At 34.1% G+C, this 17,120-nt stretch overlaps 1 protein-coding gene across 1 annotated transcript in view; it reads right to left on the bottom strand.

Annotated features, from left to right (window-relative positions):
- LOC108915555 (fatty acid synthase-like) overlaps nucleotides 1–17,120 on the bottom strand; it is a gene marked incomplete at its 3' end in the record, with an annotated part of 31,161 nt that overhangs the window by 5,920 nt on the left and 8,121 nt on the right. Inside the window, exons 8-26 of the mRNA XM_023456497.1 lie at nucleotides 15,217–15,358; nucleotides 14,950–15,163; nucleotides 9,967–10,164; nucleotides 9,409–9,697; nucleotides 9,156–9,240; nucleotides 8,844–9,099; nucleotides 8,549–8,787; nucleotides 7,990–8,344; nucleotides 7,623–7,889; nucleotides 7,095–7,494; nucleotides 6,416–7,030; nucleotides 6,231–6,361; nucleotides 4,596–4,749; nucleotides 4,082–4,247; nucleotides 3,184–3,667; nucleotides 2,837–2,992; nucleotides 2,488–2,739; nucleotides 2,248–2,401; nucleotides 1,928–2,132 (exon numbers count right to left, since the gene is read on the bottom strand). Coding sequence (XP_023312265.1) covers nucleotides 1,928–2,132; nucleotides 2,248–2,401; nucleotides 2,488–2,739; nucleotides 2,837–2,992; nucleotides 3,184–3,667; nucleotides 4,082–4,247; nucleotides 4,596–4,749; nucleotides 6,231–6,361; nucleotides 6,416–7,030; nucleotides 7,095–7,494; nucleotides 7,623–7,889; nucleotides 7,990–8,344; nucleotides 8,549–8,787; nucleotides 8,844–9,099; nucleotides 9,156–9,240; nucleotides 9,409–9,697; nucleotides 9,967–10,164; nucleotides 14,950–15,163; nucleotides 15,217–15,358 — 4,762 coding nt within the window. The remainder of the gene's footprint in view (nucleotides 1–1,927; nucleotides 2,133–2,247; nucleotides 2,402–2,487; nucleotides 2,740–2,836; nucleotides 2,993–3,183; nucleotides 3,668–4,081; nucleotides 4,248–4,595; nucleotides 4,750–6,230; nucleotides 6,362–6,415; nucleotides 7,031–7,094; nucleotides 7,495–7,622; nucleotides 7,890–7,989; nucleotides 8,345–8,548; nucleotides 8,788–8,843; nucleotides 9,100–9,155; nucleotides 9,241–9,408; nucleotides 9,698–9,966; nucleotides 10,165–14,949; nucleotides 15,164–15,216; nucleotides 15,359–17,120) is intronic.

The following is a 17,120-nucleotide window of genomic DNA, read 5'->3' as shown; positions in this document are numbered from 1 at the left end:
AATCTTGTCTATAAGTCGAGCCTGCAGATGGTTTAAATCAGGAATAGGCAGTTCAAAAATAGTGTTTTTAAGGTAAGGCCACAAAAAGAAATCACACGGCGTCATATCACATAACCTCGGTGGAAATTCATGTTCAGCATTGAGACTTATTAGTCGGTTTTGGAAAACTTCCCTCAACATATTCATCGTGTCGCCTGCCGTATGTACCCTTGCGCCATCTTGTTGAAAGTAAAAGTTTGTCATTTCGTTTTCTTCCAGCTGGTTAACAAAAGGAGCGATAATTTCTTCTCTATACCTTTGGCAGTAAGAGTACCATTAAAAAAAATAGGTCCATAAATCCTCCTTCGATTGAGAGCACACCAAACTCCAATTTTTTGAGCGTGTAGAGGGCCCTCGACAAAAAAGTTATCTGGTTTTTCAGAAGACCACATTCTCATATTCTGTGAGTTTACGTAACCACTTAAATGAAACCAGGCTTCATCAGAAAAAAAGGTGATATTATGAAGTTCACCGTAGTTGTTTAAAAACCATTCACAAAATACAGCCCGTCGCGGAAAATCAACTTCATGAAGTTCTTGCTGACAAGTTAAACGATAGGAGAACAAACGCAAATCTTTTTTTAACACTGTGTGGCAGGTACCGACTGATACTCCCACCATTTGTGATAAAACACGTACAGAAGTTCTTGGCGCATTTTCCATTATTTGTTGGACATTTTCTTTTAATTCTTCAGTCCGCTTTTTAGGTCGGCCGCTTCCTTCTTTTCTTGTTACACTGCCCGTTTCACGAAAAACATTAACACAACGCTGAACTGCACTTTGAAAAATTTTGTACTCAACAACGCCGGGAAATTGATTTTGAAATTCTATGAAACATTCCTCAATAGAATACTTCCATATTCCATCAATCTTGCGTCCATTTCTAAAGTAGGACTCTATGATAAACACTTTTTGTCTTGAGAAAACACCATTTTAAACGCTTTTTAAAACGAAAATATTCAAATTGATAGCGGCGATATAGCGCTTTGACAGATGACGTTTTAAGTTCATTTGCTATACGCTACGCCCTACGTCCAAATTTTCAGAACCAACTTGACCACGTTTTTATTTGAACGCTCGTTATATGTGTGTGGTAAAGTTGAAATAATTTTTGGGGAGGCAAATGGTTGGTTTATAAAAAAGTATTACTCCTAACTTAGCCTTAACTTAACCTTAATCTTAGTCCTAAAAATTTAAATGTACAAAATGTAATGTATAGAGCTAGGGCAAGGTTAAGATTTTTATAAACTGATGCATTACATTCTGTACATTTAACTTTTTAGGACTAAGATTAAGGTTAAGTTACGGCTAAGTTAGGACTAATACTTTGTTATATACCAACCATAAGAGGTTTTTAGGGGGGCTAAGTCCCCTCCTCACAACTTCACCCACATGAGTTTGTAAACTTATTAAGTAGTCGCATAATTACTGTACCTACCTATTATTCTTTCTGATACATATTCAGTATTTTCATTTTCTTTATTTAAAACATATTGTTCGAAGAAAAGTGTATCTGCACATAATATAAAGAACATAGGACATAGGTTTGTACCTCCCATTTGATAAAAAGATTGTTATGCATTCCTATTAACGGTGCGTATCTTTCTTACCATTTTTTAATAGTGAGTGGACATCTTCTGTTGCCTCAACATCATAAAAATTATTTTTGTATTCATATTGTATTATGAAATAATACAATATGAATTCCCGCCATTTTTGCACAACCGTTACGTCTAGCGAGCGCCTCATTTATATGCTACAAAAAATGGCGACCGCTCCACAACACGTTCCGTGGTAACGCATAGGCCAGCAGAAAAATCGCAAACTGATGCCCAACTGTTCTGTCTGCTGAACGCGCCCATTGATTAAATATTGTTCTAGAAACTTGCCTAATATATTCAGAACAGTATCAATAGCATTATCTGCAGAATTTAATATATTTTTTTCGGCAACTACCATACTGGACACGATGGTAGCATCTCTCTGTCTTAGTAAAGTATCCAGTACTTCTAAACAACTGGATATCCGCTGCTGCAGCGTCCCGCCTATTTCTATTTCCATTTCATCTTCCAGCATTTCAGCGACCAGTCCAACCTAATAATTACGCAATATATTATATGAATAAAACCTATCTGTTTCATGAATGTGTTTATGTAATCTGGTACATTATAGATAACTCTGTGAATATATTCGCAAATTGGCAACAAACCTCTCCAACTGCTCCCCATTCGATGGCCAGAGCGGGATAACCTGCCCGTCTCCTCCTTTCGCATAACCTTTCCATCACAGAATTGGACATTCCGTAGTTGGTTTGACCGGCGTTTCCTCGTCCACAAGATACAGATGAAAATACTACAAATTGGCTGCAGAATAGAAATTAATGTTGCTTATCTAATTTTCCAATTTTTTATTTTATTTCCAAAGGGTAGGTAATAAAATATATTATCACCTTAAGTTTGCACACATCTTTCTGGTAAGCTGATCGAGATACTCCGTAGCGTATGCTTTAGGTCCAAAAGAAATTGCAAAACTTTCAGGTGTTTGGTTTGCAAAAAACCCATCAACCAAAACCACCGCCAAATTGAAAATGGCATCTATGGGGCCCAGCTCTAATGATTCCTTTAAGAGCTGTTTGCACCCTTCCTCTGTTGTTATAGGAACTGTTGATATTTTCACTATAACCTCATACATTTTCCACATCCTTAAAGAAATTAAAAAACGTGCCCAATAGTGAGTGAATTATGTATATTTGAGGTATAAATAATTTTATATAAATTTAGGATGCCATTTTTTATTACCGTAATCTGTACTCCTGATAACCGTTGGTAACTCCATTCCTTGACGTTAGCACGATTTTCCTGGCTCCTCTAAGGATCAACCAGTCAGCCAGTTCCAGTCCAAAACCTCCCAGTCCCCCAACGATTATGTAAACTCTCTCAGAATTACAAAAATGTCTAAAAGTTTGATTACAAGAAAAAATAAGTTCAAGAACATATAACAAGTAATATCAATAATTGAAGAATGACACGTTAGAATGATTTTACTATAGGAAGCACTGAAGGAGCGAAGTGAAATAATGAATAAACTTTCGTTATTAAATGTTGTGGTTTGAATAGAAAGTGGTTTAGTTTGTAAACTAATTTACCTTGAGGTGCCTGAGAACTTTGATGGATAAAGGGGCATCAGTAGCCCGTTTTCAGCTTCTCGAATTTGGACCAGAACCTTTCCCATGTGCTTGCCTGTGGCCATGAACCTAAAAGCTTGTTCAACTTCATTATATTTGAACACCGTTCTATTTAAAGGTTTAATAGCTCCACGTTTGATCAAATATGTCATTATTTTGAATAGTTTGTACTTAACACTCGGAGAGCCCCCTATTAATAAATGATCCAACATGACACCCTGGAAGCTGATACCTTTTTGGAAATGGAGCAAGCTAAGGTGTTGATTGTTGGCCAAGTCGAATTTTCCGATTTCCATGAACCTGCCTCCTTTCGCAAGGCATCTAACGGACGCCATCAGTTTATCTTCAGCCAAAGAATTTAGCACTAGGTCGACACCTCGACCTTTAGTTTCGACGAGAACCAATTGCTCAAAGGATTCGTCGTGAGAATTGCCGATATTGTTATCTAAACATTAAGATGGTTTGTAAAATGTACAGGAAAAACTTTTATTTACTACTATATCTTTATTATTGTACATGGTGTTCTGAAAGTCCGTCAGGAAACTCCAGGAGGTGATTCTATGGATTAAAATAATAGCAGTATGTAATGATTTTTTTTTCGCATTGTCAATTGTATGCAAGTTATAGCTTGTGAAAGTTCGATTAATCTCTCATTTGGCACACTAACTAAGTTGATAAAGTTCTATTGCACCAGTCAGAGAAAAGTTTTATTATGCGCCGCTAGAGGGCATTTTACCTAGATACTCAAAATTTGTTTTCATATTTTTTTCTCTTGCTAGACATCACAGCAGATCCGTAGAATCACCTCCCCCGAGTTTCCTGATGGACTTTCAGAAAATCCTGTATAAATTTCACCAACCCTTAAGTTGTGGAAAGGTCTTCTTAAGAAAATTGCGCTTTTCCTTAGTACCGACTGTCGTGAATACTGTGCATCCATAGTACAAAGCCAGTCTTATAGCTGCTTGCCCGAGCCCACCTGTGCCCGAATGTATTAAGATGCTTTCGCCTCTCACCATTTGGCCTTGCTAAAAAATTATTTAAAAAATGCGAATTAGTATGTTTTCGAGTTGAATGCTCTATTTTGTAGTATCTAAAACTGACAACGTATATGGGTACCTTAAAATAATTGATGTGTTTCACTGTTGATGAAACTACAACACCATTGGGCCGCAGACCGATACAAAGGTACAGCACAGCAATGATCATAAAGCCATCGAAAAAATTACTACTGACATATTGCAGTTAAACAATGGTCAAATTGGATATATAACCTTCGGGGAATTACCAAGAAACTTTTCTGAACGAAACTTTTGTGAAAAGGCGTTTAAACCTGATAAAGAAAATACAAAAAGTTTTAAGAGAGTATTACTTACTATTAATAAAGCGTAAATAACAGTGGCATACACCACCGGAACTGTAGCTGCTTCTTCCAAGCTCCATTCATCAGGAACTGGAAACTTCATGTAGACATCAGTTAATAACAGTGTTGAGAGTGCACAGGATGCTATACCCATGTAACGCTTTCCTCTGAGGAGGAAAACAGAACAGAAAATTATTATTCCTTAAAATTTTTAACGCTTAAATACAAATTTCTTCCATTTAAATTAATTAAAACTGAAAACTAGTTCTGATAAACCTGCCAATGTACCTACTTACTAAAAATTTTATGTATTTTAAGGGAGTAAATTCGTTTGTTAACATAATTTTGGTTTCCGACCTAATAATTACGAGCTCTAACAATATAATATTCTGTAACAAGCGATAATTTGGCAATAACACTTAATGTTACACAACCTTAGAATAAACATATTCTACAATAACGTATTCATTCTACAACCACTTTAGATAACAATTTGGTGACTATTTTACAAATACTTAAATTTGTTCTGATCTATAAACCCTTCATAGTAATATTTGCTGATATTGAACTAACTGTTCGGTCGCAGAACTTTTTGCCTAAAAAAAAAGTTTGTGCTGAAAATAAATTGTCCATTATTACAATTCGTGTGTTTGTTAGTGTTTGCGACGTTTTCGCAACAAAATTAATAATATAATAATACGAGCTAAGGGTGGAAAGAACTACTGGCATAATAAATATGATGAAATCCGCAGTTGAAGGTATAATTAAAAGAATAAGAGAATCTGATAGCATAGACATTTCTAGAAAGAATTCTGGTCGACCATTGAAAGTGATAAAAATACCATAAAAAAGGGTTACTATGAAAGAAATAACCATGATGTGGAATCAAGAAGCAGACATTAACGTATCGAAGAAATGTTGTCATCAGTAAATACACAACCCTGGTTTCGTATCTTAAGTACCTTTGGAGGCAATAATTATTAACATGAAAAGCTAAATAAAGATTTCGTTTCCATTAAGGCAGAAGAAAAACCGTTGCTGACGGAACTCCAGAAGAAGAAACATTTGATTTGGACTAAATCTAAGGCTTTAAGTGAAGGCCCAGTGAAGACTGGGCTCAAGTAATTTTGATCAGATAAGCTCCAATTTCACGTGTGTATTGGGGATTGGGTAAGATAAGTATTCCACAAGGAGTGCTTAACATATACAGTGGAAATTCCGAAATATGTCATGATTTGGAAACTTATAAAAACATGATAAAGACAATGATATTGATGTCTTGACTGGCCATCAAGTAGTCAACACCTAAATGTCATTGAAACATTATGACACCATTTGAAAAAGTTTTTGGGGAACAACCACCATTGGACAATTCCTGATCTCAAAAGATATCTAGGAGATTTAAGAATTTTGCACTCCGGAGTTTTGTAGATCTTTAGTCGACTTATGAGTCAGCCTTCTTAACTAACTTTCTTATCTGAATTTGTCAATCATTTTATTTATATAGCTGAGATGATTTGGAAAGTTTTATTTATAAATTGCATCAAATTTATAATTTGTAACAGATAAGGTTGACGTCTAAACATTTAGTTGTTAAGCTTCATATAAGTATATATTAAATATTGTAAGAGAGCAGGTTGTCACTTACCGTCTGCCTTCTCCTGAAAATTCAAATCCCAGAATGTATTCCTGCATTAGACGATCCTGCCCTATGACATCTACACTAATTTTTCCCGTAGCGACCATAATATCTTTAAAATTTAGAGCACTATAATAAATCTGTAAAAAATAGGATTGTAACATTGAAACTTGATACTGGCAACTTTGCCTTACGTTTATTAATTCTTCTTCAGCTTGTTCTTTCGTGTGGTATCGGAGAGGCCCTTCCATCCATTTCATACTGGACAAATCCCCTTTTACCGTTAAGTTTACAAAACAGTGTTCACTTTCTACATGGTTTTCTTTTTCCAATAAAAGATGTCTGTAAGTACCCCACTGGTTATTCTTGTAGATATTAACAGCCATGTTTTTCTCCAACTGATCACGATAAAATGGCACTTGTGGATCAAACTTCTGTGCTTTATCCATTACAAAGAGACATCTGACATTTTCACTCTGTGGTTCTCTTCTGAGGCAATTAACAAGACCCAATATCCCGCTTTTGTATTCGTTTTCCGCATACAGTACCAAATCTTGGTTCTCCTCTTCAGTAATTGCATTCTGTACTTCTGGTAACCACTGGAAGTCTTGTGTGTTATTTACTTTGACGTATTTAGATTTATTTGTCGTGCATCTCCTCCGAAGAAGGATGAGAGTTTCATTTGAGATTCTATGCACTGTGAAGATTGAGAAATTATGATGTAAATTTTTAGGGATATCGAACTTTGGAGATTCTCGAGTTAGAATGAAGCCATCTTCTGCTACCACAGAAAATGTTTTTTCTAAAACCTAAAATATCTATTAATAATTTCGAATTGATAGCATCAATTTACTAAAATGATAATTTACTTACATCACGCCTTCCCAAGATGTTTGAGACAATCACGAGCAAGCAATTCGATTCGTTTTCCAATTTTTTATTTTCTACTTCGATATCTACATCCGGAAGAGGTGTTTTACTCAGTATTTTAAGAATCAGTTGTATAAGTGGCTGGTTTTCTATAGTTAGTTTCACGATAGGCGACAAGGGAATTAAATCTTCCTTGGTAAATTCATCGATGAGTTCGACAGCTTCAACTTTATAAGCTAGACTGTTTTCTAGGATTATTTGCATGTTCACTCTTACAGACTGGTGTAAATCTATCTCCGTAAAGTTAGGTACGAATTTGTAGCTTTCTAACACTGGACCAGTTAACAGTGTTTTTCTTGAAATCGATGTAGCTATTAACCCCGAAATATTTACACCGCCACATCTAAAACCAGCAGTTCAGAAAAATCACTTTAATAATTAGTATAATAATAATAATTAGTATAATATATTACATAATAAAGTATAATATGAGTTGCAGATTTAATTGTTGTATCGATAATAAAAATTTACCTTATCACCCCAGTTTTTATATCATTGGTTACTGGTAGAATAACAATGTTTTGTTCGTTTCTTACGGCATTATTCAACAGCTTCGAATGTGTATTAGCCAAAACGGTCAGTTTAGAAATGAATGTCGGTATGTAAAGTAGTCTAGAGTCATATTGTAAGATCTTCAGTTGGAGCATGTTATCGATGAAGGTGACCCAATTGTCGTCCCATCTGATGTAACCATTCGAGGCAGAACTATCACATTGCTCAATTGCACGAAAGCCTTCTCTAAAAATTAAAAATAACTTAGAAAGGATTATAGTTTGATGGACAATTCTAAATCATCTACTAACTAATACCTAGATACTATTATCATTGTGGTGCATACTTATAAGTGTACCCTCGTAATTTCAGTTCCTTGTAGACGTCTTTGCTGTTCAGTTTAAGGCTTGCAGACACTTCATTACAATTAAACAATAAGTCTTCGGAACTGACATTGGATCCCAACAAGGAAATCCTTCCAGTGGCCAGAACGGAATTTCCTTCGGTCACCTCGAAATTGCCATTGCCCGATTGAATGTTGATCTTTAAATTTAAATATCCTTGTTCTGGTACTATAGTGGCTCTGATAAACCTGCAGTTTTCAAAACAAACTTGTGAAAAGCACATTTCCAGGTCATTTACTATCAAAAAGGTTTCCCATACTACATACAAGTATCCTGTTGCTGGGAATACATTTCTATCTGAAACACAAAACATTGACTAGTATTTATGATATAAGTACATATATCAATAATTTCAATATAAAATTGATTTTGGGTATTAGATTTGCAGAGTAATTATTTCATGTTTTTTTTTTGTAAAGTACAAAATAAGCCGACAGTTCATTTTAAGTTTGGATATCTAATGTATTTTTTATTTCTAATTTTAATTTAGAAGTAACTAACCATCAACAATATGTCCTCTAATGAATTTCCATTCTTTATCCTCAGCATCAATAACAACTACTCTATGCCCACATTTGGCCCCTTTTGTCAAATTTTCTATGTGATATTTTGGTACACTTTTAGGTTTTCGATGATTCCATTTTATATAAGGCGATATTATTTCTGTTCCTCTGGTTACAGGTACTGGTACAGAGGGGTATAGCTTACTTATCTGAGGATTAAGCCCAAGTTCGTATAAGCTGTAAGACAAAATAATTTATTATTTTTCATAAAAGGGTACAATTAAAGGTTCTACCTTCCAAGTCCTTTCAGAAATTCTACTAAACAGCTGCATTCAGCTTCATTAAATAAAGTAATCACAGAAACGTCTTCCAATTCCTCTGATAGGCTGTCTCCAATTTTGAGTAGGACCGAACATTGATCCGGTATATCCGTATTTTGAAATCCATTGCTAAATATATTGTTTACAAAGTAATCAACAATGCTATTATTGCTTATATCACCCTTAGTATACTCTAGATCTTTCAGCACACTGTGCAATAAACGATTTTCTACGAAAAATGCATTGTGTGACTTTCTTGTTATTTATATATTTACTCAAACTCACTCATTGACGACGAAACTTCAGTTTCCGTTTCATTTTGGAAAGTGTGGCTATTTATACTGTCATCGTCGATTACAGCCTTCTTTTCCTGAAATATATGAAATATATAGTATTTCTGGGTGAATCCCGAAAAATAATTGAAAACAATTTGTAAGTTTTGCAGGATTTTCTCAAAAATAAATAACTTTTTTGCCAAATATATTATTATCATTACATAAATTACAGAAATTCCAAGTAAATTTTATTTGTATCTTACCAGATTATTGTTGTTGTTGGGGTCTAATGTTACATTGTTTAGCATCTGGTTTAGGAAAAAAATGTAAACGGTAGTTTCTTCCAAAGATAATGTTCCATCACAGTATGAAGAAAGTAATTCGGCAATTGGATATCCGAATATCCCACTTGGCTTTACTTCTGCCAAATTGAATAAATCAATAAGACCCAGTTGAACCACAGCACTTAACAACATCGGGTCAATATCTTTGTCAGATTTCTTAAGAAAGACATCGAAAATATTTACTTTTCGGTACAGAACTTTTTGTATCCTAAAAAAAAAATAAGTGGATAATAAAATCACATCGGTATCGGTAAGTTTTGGTTTGAATTTAAATGAAACCAAAGGGCATGATACAATTTTAGTTTTTATATTCTTCTTTTAGTATAGGCTGCTAAAAGTCCAAACATTTCAAATATCAGAATTCAGAACAGTTTTTTATTTCATATAATTCACAACAACTGAAAATAATTCTTTTAAAAATAAAAAAAATTATTATATTTACCTAGTCATTTTTTCAGTTTTTTCTTTATCAGTTACCTTTGAATACATGTGGAGAATGCAGGAAGCTGCAGAAGATCGCAGCCGATGTCATACCAGTTATTCAGCTTCCCGAAACCAAAATAGAGTGGTGGAGAATCGTTAGAAAAATGTTTTAGGAATTTAATAGATCTTGTAATTACATCATGCCGAGATACAACAGTGTAACCTCTATATAAATGAGATTCGATATTACTCCTACAAAATATACCATATACAGTTTATATCACATAAAAAAGCATAACTGATATCAATCTTCAAAAGCATGTTATGTTATACTTCTTTAATCAGATTAAAAATATTTGTAATTAATTTGAGTTTAATTAGCTCAGTTTGTAAAATATTAGTAATATGACTGATAAAATATGTATAATTAAAATATATTTTGTAGCACTGATTTAGTATTTATATTGTTTATTTGATTACACTACCACAATATTTCCCTGTAGTAGTAATTTGAAAATATATCACAGAGACTAGCTGAAACTTAAAATGCTTGGATCAGCTTTTACATTAAATGCAGGGTGTAAGAAGTATGACTGTTATAACTTCAGCATGAGATAGAATAATCATAAATGAACAAAAAAGTTGCATATTACAGGGGGGTAAGATTAACAGTTTTCAAAATACAGCGAATATTAATATTGGGGAGTTTCATCACAACGTGACAACAGCGCTTAACTTAACGCTACACAGCTGATGCAGACCACGTGTGCACGCGGCAGACTTGTCCTAGAATAACAAAAATGTAAACTATTGTGAATTATTTAGTAAATTTCAAGACAATTGTTTTCCAGTTTTTAAATAAATAAAATAAAATGTATCGATTTTGTAATAAGAAGATAGTGCTGTGCTTAAATTTTAGCTCGAATTTTAGTAATTATGAATCTCTTAAAACAGGAACTTGACTTTTAATCAAATTATGAATTAGAAAAATGTGTAATTAAGGTACCCAAAGATTCACGTCGCCCAAATAATCATACGTATTAAAAATAATTTAAGGACTTACCAAAAAGCAAAACTACAACTACAACATATGCTCAAAATGTCCACCACCATTTTCGATGCACGTACGACACCGAATCCAATTTTCGCGCACTCGCTGGAAAACATCTCAAGAAAAGGAAATATTCCAGATACCAACATCAACTGAATTGCGTATTGCTGGACAGGTTAGTACCCCGTGTTAACTGCCGCGCCGTTGTCACATTGCTAGATGTGAATTTTATAAATTTATTACAACGCTAATTATTTTTTAGAATTAAGCATAAATAAGTTCAAAAAAGTGATAAACATTGTATTTTATGGTATTTTATGCACACAGTTATGTCAATATTCCTTAATTAATCGAACTTTTGTACATCAAGTTGGAGATTTTGATAATTTTTTTCTCGGAAATGGTTGAGTTTTTAGGACCCGTGTCATATAAGGTTTTTTTGTTTATTTTAATGTATTCTATCGTCTGTTAAAATTAAGGCAGTCAAACTTCTAACACCCTGTATAAATTTATTATAATTGTAGTTAAGTTAATAATTATTTTCAGGTCACAGTTTTAGACTTATGTCGAATTATGTAATAACTTGATTCTTAAGTAATTTTTTGTCTAAGCTACATGGTTATATCAATTAACGATTATTTTCTTCTCCAGTATATTTATCTTATATGCAGCAGAATAATTTCCAAGTCGAATCAGCTGCAATTGTCTATAAATATCTTAAGTCCAGATTGGGCTACAATTGAAGCCGCTCTTCACCTTTGAGTAAATAATAAATATATTTCTTTTATTTCCTTATAAAAAAATCTTCTACCTAAATTTTTTGACATCTTTCAATGATTGTCCTTTTCATTTATATCCATTGCGACACCTTCTTTGATACTGCTGAATCTGTTTAATTTTTTTTAACCCATTCCACTTCAAATAAAGATTTCTTCCTGTAGATTCTAACATTTATTACATTTTTTAATAACAATTAATAGTGGTAACAAAGTGATTTTCGACCAAGGATCTCTCGGACACAACAGTGTCAGCGGTCTGAGATAAAGGGGAAAAAGTTTGCCTCTTCAAAGCGTCCGGGCCTACAGAGATGGCGTGGGAAAGAGCGATAATCCCGCTCAACAGCGCCCCACCCGAGGTCACTTTTCCTACCAAATAGAGGCGTATTTAAAAATACGGAGTGAAATTTCTGCTTTACATATGCTGTGGTGTAATCATAGCTTTGTAGTAATTTATACAAGGTGTAACTGAAATAAGTATTCAAAATTTCTGAGCTTGTAAAACAAGTCGAAAAATGACGAAAACTTTAGTACAATTTTAAAGGGGTAACCTCGGAAACATCCAAACGGCTCGACATTAAGTCACGAAATTTTGGTGAGATATTAACCTTGATGTGCTTAATAAGTCTCATAAAATACATTTCAAAATTTGCTACAGGGGCGTGAGAAAATGCAGGACCCAGGGACAAATTTAATCATATCTTTTTTGTAGTCAATTTTTTCTAGTTGACTCGAAAATATTGAAATTTGAAGTATTTAACATAAAAAAGGTCCTCTTGTTAAATTTCACTAGGATGTGCCGTTTTCCAGTAAAATCGATTTCAATCATTCCCAACGTGCTCCAAATTCAACTTTCATTACATAGCAAAATAAATTAATTGCAGTGTGCCATGGGGAAAACAACTAGTCTGACAGTTAACAGAAATGTCAAATATTTTTAACACTCTTAATAGTAACAAATAAAAATATTTTGATATAAATAAAAGTTAAAAAATAGATACATATGAGATTACTTATTGAACTATTGTAAGCGGCTGAAACTTTTACGTAACATTTTAACAGATTTAAACCATTTAGTTTAGTTTAACAAATTAACCAAATATCTTAATTTCTTTAGCAGAAAATGTGCCCAATTCCTGAAGACGGACTAGATTCAACTTTCAAAATGTCTGCCGTTTGCCCTAATGCACGCACGTAACCTGTTTTCCAAAGAAAATAGGTTCCGGTATAGTTTGTGCTCCACATTGAGTTCATTAAATGCAGTTTCTATACGCTGACGCAACTGTTCCTCAATGTCAATAGCTTGGAAATACACTTTTTGATTTCATTTCATTGACCCCACACGTTAAAATCCATTGGGTTGAGGTCCGGTGACCGTGGAGGCCAATTTATGGCAGCATCATTTCCTCGGCCAATCCAGCGATTTGGGAAGTGCTCGTTTAACCACTGTCGACATTGACGGTTGAAGTGAGGAGGGGAGCCGTCATGCATATACCATAAGGAACCTCGTCTTACCAAAGGAATATCCTCTAAAAGTTCATACAATCTAGTAGACAAAAATTGATGGTACATTGCTCCGGTTAAATTTCCAGGCATGATGTGATATCCAAATAGATTATCTCCTAATGCAGCCCAAATATTTATTTTAAATGAATGCTGATAATGGGTTACCTTCCGAGCATTAGGATTTTCTTCGGCCCACATATTGCGCATATTAAAAACACCGCTTCTGGTAAAGGTAGCTTCATCGGTAAAAATAATATCGATAGAAACATCGGATCTTCGGCTTGCCTGTCTAAAACTAACTGACAAAACTGTCTGCGCGTGGGCCTGTCCTGTGGTAAAATGTCTTGGGCCTGTCTATAATGATAGGGATACAATTGTTCTCTTATTATCCTCCATACTGTCATATGAGACATGTTATTTTGAACTGATAATCGTCTTGTACTAAGTGTGGCGTTAGCTTCAACTAAATTTAAAATATTTTCCTCATTCAGGAGATTTCTAATTATTCTACGCCTGCCTCTCTCAAAATTGTTCCTTTTTAACGTACCCCGTTCTGGCAAACGCCTTTCTGTGCAAAGAAATGTTTTGTAATTGGGCACAATTCTGTTGGGAAACTTTTCACTGTATCGTTGTGCGGCTGCTCTTGCGCTTCCATGACATTCACCTAACGTCAAAAGCATATCTACATACTCAGAAAATGTATACTGCTGCATTTTAAAATTATTTGATATTTTTATTTACTATAAAACGGCAATGCGAATACTCAAATGACACAAATTTGAAACTAAAAATACATGACATTTTTGTTAACTGTCAGACTAGTTGTTTTCCCCATGGCACATTGCAATTAATTTATTTTGCTATGTAATGAAAGTTGAATTTGGAGCACGTTGGGAATGATTGAAATCGATTTTACTGGAAAACGGCACATCCTAGTGAAATTTAACAAGGGGATCTTTTTTATGTTAAATACTTCAAGTTTCAATATTTTCGAGTCAGGAACTAGAAAAAATTGACTACAAAAAAGATATGATTAAATTTGTCCTTGGGTCCTGCATTTTCTCACGCCCCTGTAGCAAATTTTGAAATGTATTTTATGAGACTTATTAAGCACGTCAAGATTAATACCTCACCAAAATTTCGTGACTTAATGTCGAGCCGTTTGGATGTTACGCATTAAAAACTATTTCCGAGGTTACCCCTTTAGGAGAGCGTAGCTCCCTTAGGAGCCGCCACTGACAAAAATTGTACTAAAGTTTTCGTCATTTTTCGACTTGTTTTACAAGCTCAGAAAATTTGAATACTTATTTCAGTTACACCTTGTATACCGTGTATAGTAGGATAATATCTAATAAATGTATATATTTTTGAAATGCAACTTTTCTTCCTGTTTTAAGTCAAACTCCTCCAGTCGCCTGGCCATACGCTGTCTTCACAATAGTTGCCTGGTGTCATTCAGAAGTCGTAGTGATTGACACTATCCTCGAACTATGAAGTGTATGTCACATATGTTTGGAAACCTAGCCAATTTGGGGACCTCCTAGCAGGATTGTCTTTCATTGCTAGTAACGTCCTAAATTCGCCAAAGTTGTTTCGAACCCACCCCGATATTTCGGCTGAGCGTCCGAACTACTACCACTTTTTCTGTTATTAAAACTACTATTAAAAATTAAATTTTAAGCCAAAAAGAGTAACAGCCCATACCTGAAGCTTTCGTGTAATAATTTTATATATTCAGTGTCAAATTTATTAACGTCCGTGGTACTGAGTAAGCTTTTGACAGCTTTTTCTGTTCTTCCACTTACACACACCAGTCTAGGTAAATTATCCTTTGGAATGTCATGATTTACTTTGGTTTTGGAATTCCACCGGAGCAACACATGACAGTTAGCGCCACCAAACCCAAAATTATTAACACCTAAAAAAGCGATGTTTGAAAATGTTATAGAAGAAACAGAAAATATTACCTACCTATTAATCCTGTGTCGTCGTTGAATTTCATTTTTTCTGTGACCACTTTCATTCGTCCCTCTGCTATTCCTTTTATTTCTGCCCTTGGTTTATTGTAATGTATATTTGGAGGGATATAACCAGTTTCCATACCAATAATGCACTAAAGAGTTATTGTTCATACAGGGTGTCTCACGGTGACGGCCCATTAGAATTATTTCAGAGACTATACTTCGATTTGAATTTCGAAAATTTGAGATACCGGGTTTTCGGGCATGCCTTTCTCAACTAAAATAATGACATCCACGTACCCCTTCCGGTTATACCGGAAGTCGCCATCAATTTGCTTATTTTAAATGGAACACCCTATATATTATTGCCATTTTGGATTCTACGTGTTATTTTAGGTGGACTTTTATTAAGTTTCCCTATTCCTCAAAATAAACCGTTTCCGAGATATTTAATTTTTTTCAAAAAAATGGAGAGAAACAGTGACTAGCTTCAAACCATGTGTATTTTATAGTAAAAAAGATAAAGCAACAATATTTATAGGGGGGATAGCTAGACCCCTAAGCTTCCCCATCCATACTTTCAAAGTGGCTTAATTGCATACAGCGTGCTAGAAATTTAATGCCGATTTTAGTTAACTTCAAACCTTCATAAGTCGGTTTTTTTAAATGGAACACCCTGTATGATTTTCTATATTCTGATACACAATTTTATTCTCTTTCGAACGGTATCAAGGTTCCCTATACCTATCTCTTCTAGTTTTTAAGTTATCTACTATTTTTTATGTAATCACCTAAAATCATGTAATTTCTTACGAGGATATCTGTGGAATTTTTATCAAAACAAACAACTAAACTGTCAATTTGTTGTTACTCTCTTGCAGTGACAGTTTAATTTAGAGTTTATAAGAAATGGAAAACAATACATATTTAAATGTCAGTTTTTAATGAGACATATCCAAATTTGCCACCAATGAGCAGAAAAAAGTTAAGAATAATTTTACCAAATCAACTACAGTATGGTCGAGTTTGTGCAGAAATAATTTTACCAAAACCAAAAACTTCAAATGAAGATAATGTAATAAATGTGTTAACCTATTTTAATGTTCATCCAGAATCCTCAACTCGTGCCGCAGAGTATGATTTAGGCATTTCACGAGCGTCCATTCACAGGATACTCAATATTTTGCAAACAGTTGTGGTAGATTTTCTAGATAATAGATATAATACCTTTAGACCAACTAAGGAAGTGTTGGTATCAATTAGACGGGGCTCCATCTCACTGTTACAATCAAATCGATCAACAGCTGACTGAAATGTTTGAAGATAGATGGATGAGACGCCTAGGACCGTGGAATTGGCCAGTGAGGTCTGACCTCACTCCATTAGATTTTTATGTTTGGGGAGTAATAAAGAAAAAAGTTTATTCTACACCCGTTGCTTCAAAAGAGGATTTGATTGCTCTAATACGAAAAGCGTTCCAGCTGAAATAGCAAATGCGGTTACTGATGGTGTTATCTCTAGAATCCACAAGTAGTCCAAGCATTATAGAGAAATGCTTACAGAAATTATTACCTGGACAAAAAAAATATGACCGTATAGAAAATTAAATTTTAAATTGAGTTTCTTGTTCTTTAAACTCGATCCAATATGGCGAACATGGTTAAAAAAAATCGCAAAGTTGAAAAAAACGGTTTTTCTAAAATAACTAAAAAAATATAGCACGGATTGAAAAATTTTAAATGAGAAAGTTGTAGGTTTTAAAAAGATCTATCGACTGATTTTTTGAAAGTATCGATTGCTTTGTTACTTTTCGAGATATATCGAAAAAACCGTTAAAAATCTTCTCTTTTCTCTTCTTCTATAACTCGTTTACATTTACGTGTCCATATTTGCTATTTACTGCAAGCATAGCCC

The sequence above is a fragment of the Anoplophora glabripennis genome, unplaced genomic scaffold (genome assembly GCF_000390285.2).
Source record: "Anoplophora glabripennis isolate ALB-LARVAE unplaced genomic scaffold, Agla_2.0 scaffold1625, whole genome shotgun sequence".
NCBI classification, from domain to species: domain Eukaryota; kingdom Metazoa; phylum Arthropoda; class Insecta; order Coleoptera; family Cerambycidae; genus Anoplophora; species Anoplophora glabripennis.
Note: the sequence above shows the minus strand (reverse complement) of the source record. Positions and strands in the feature narration are given on the sequence as shown.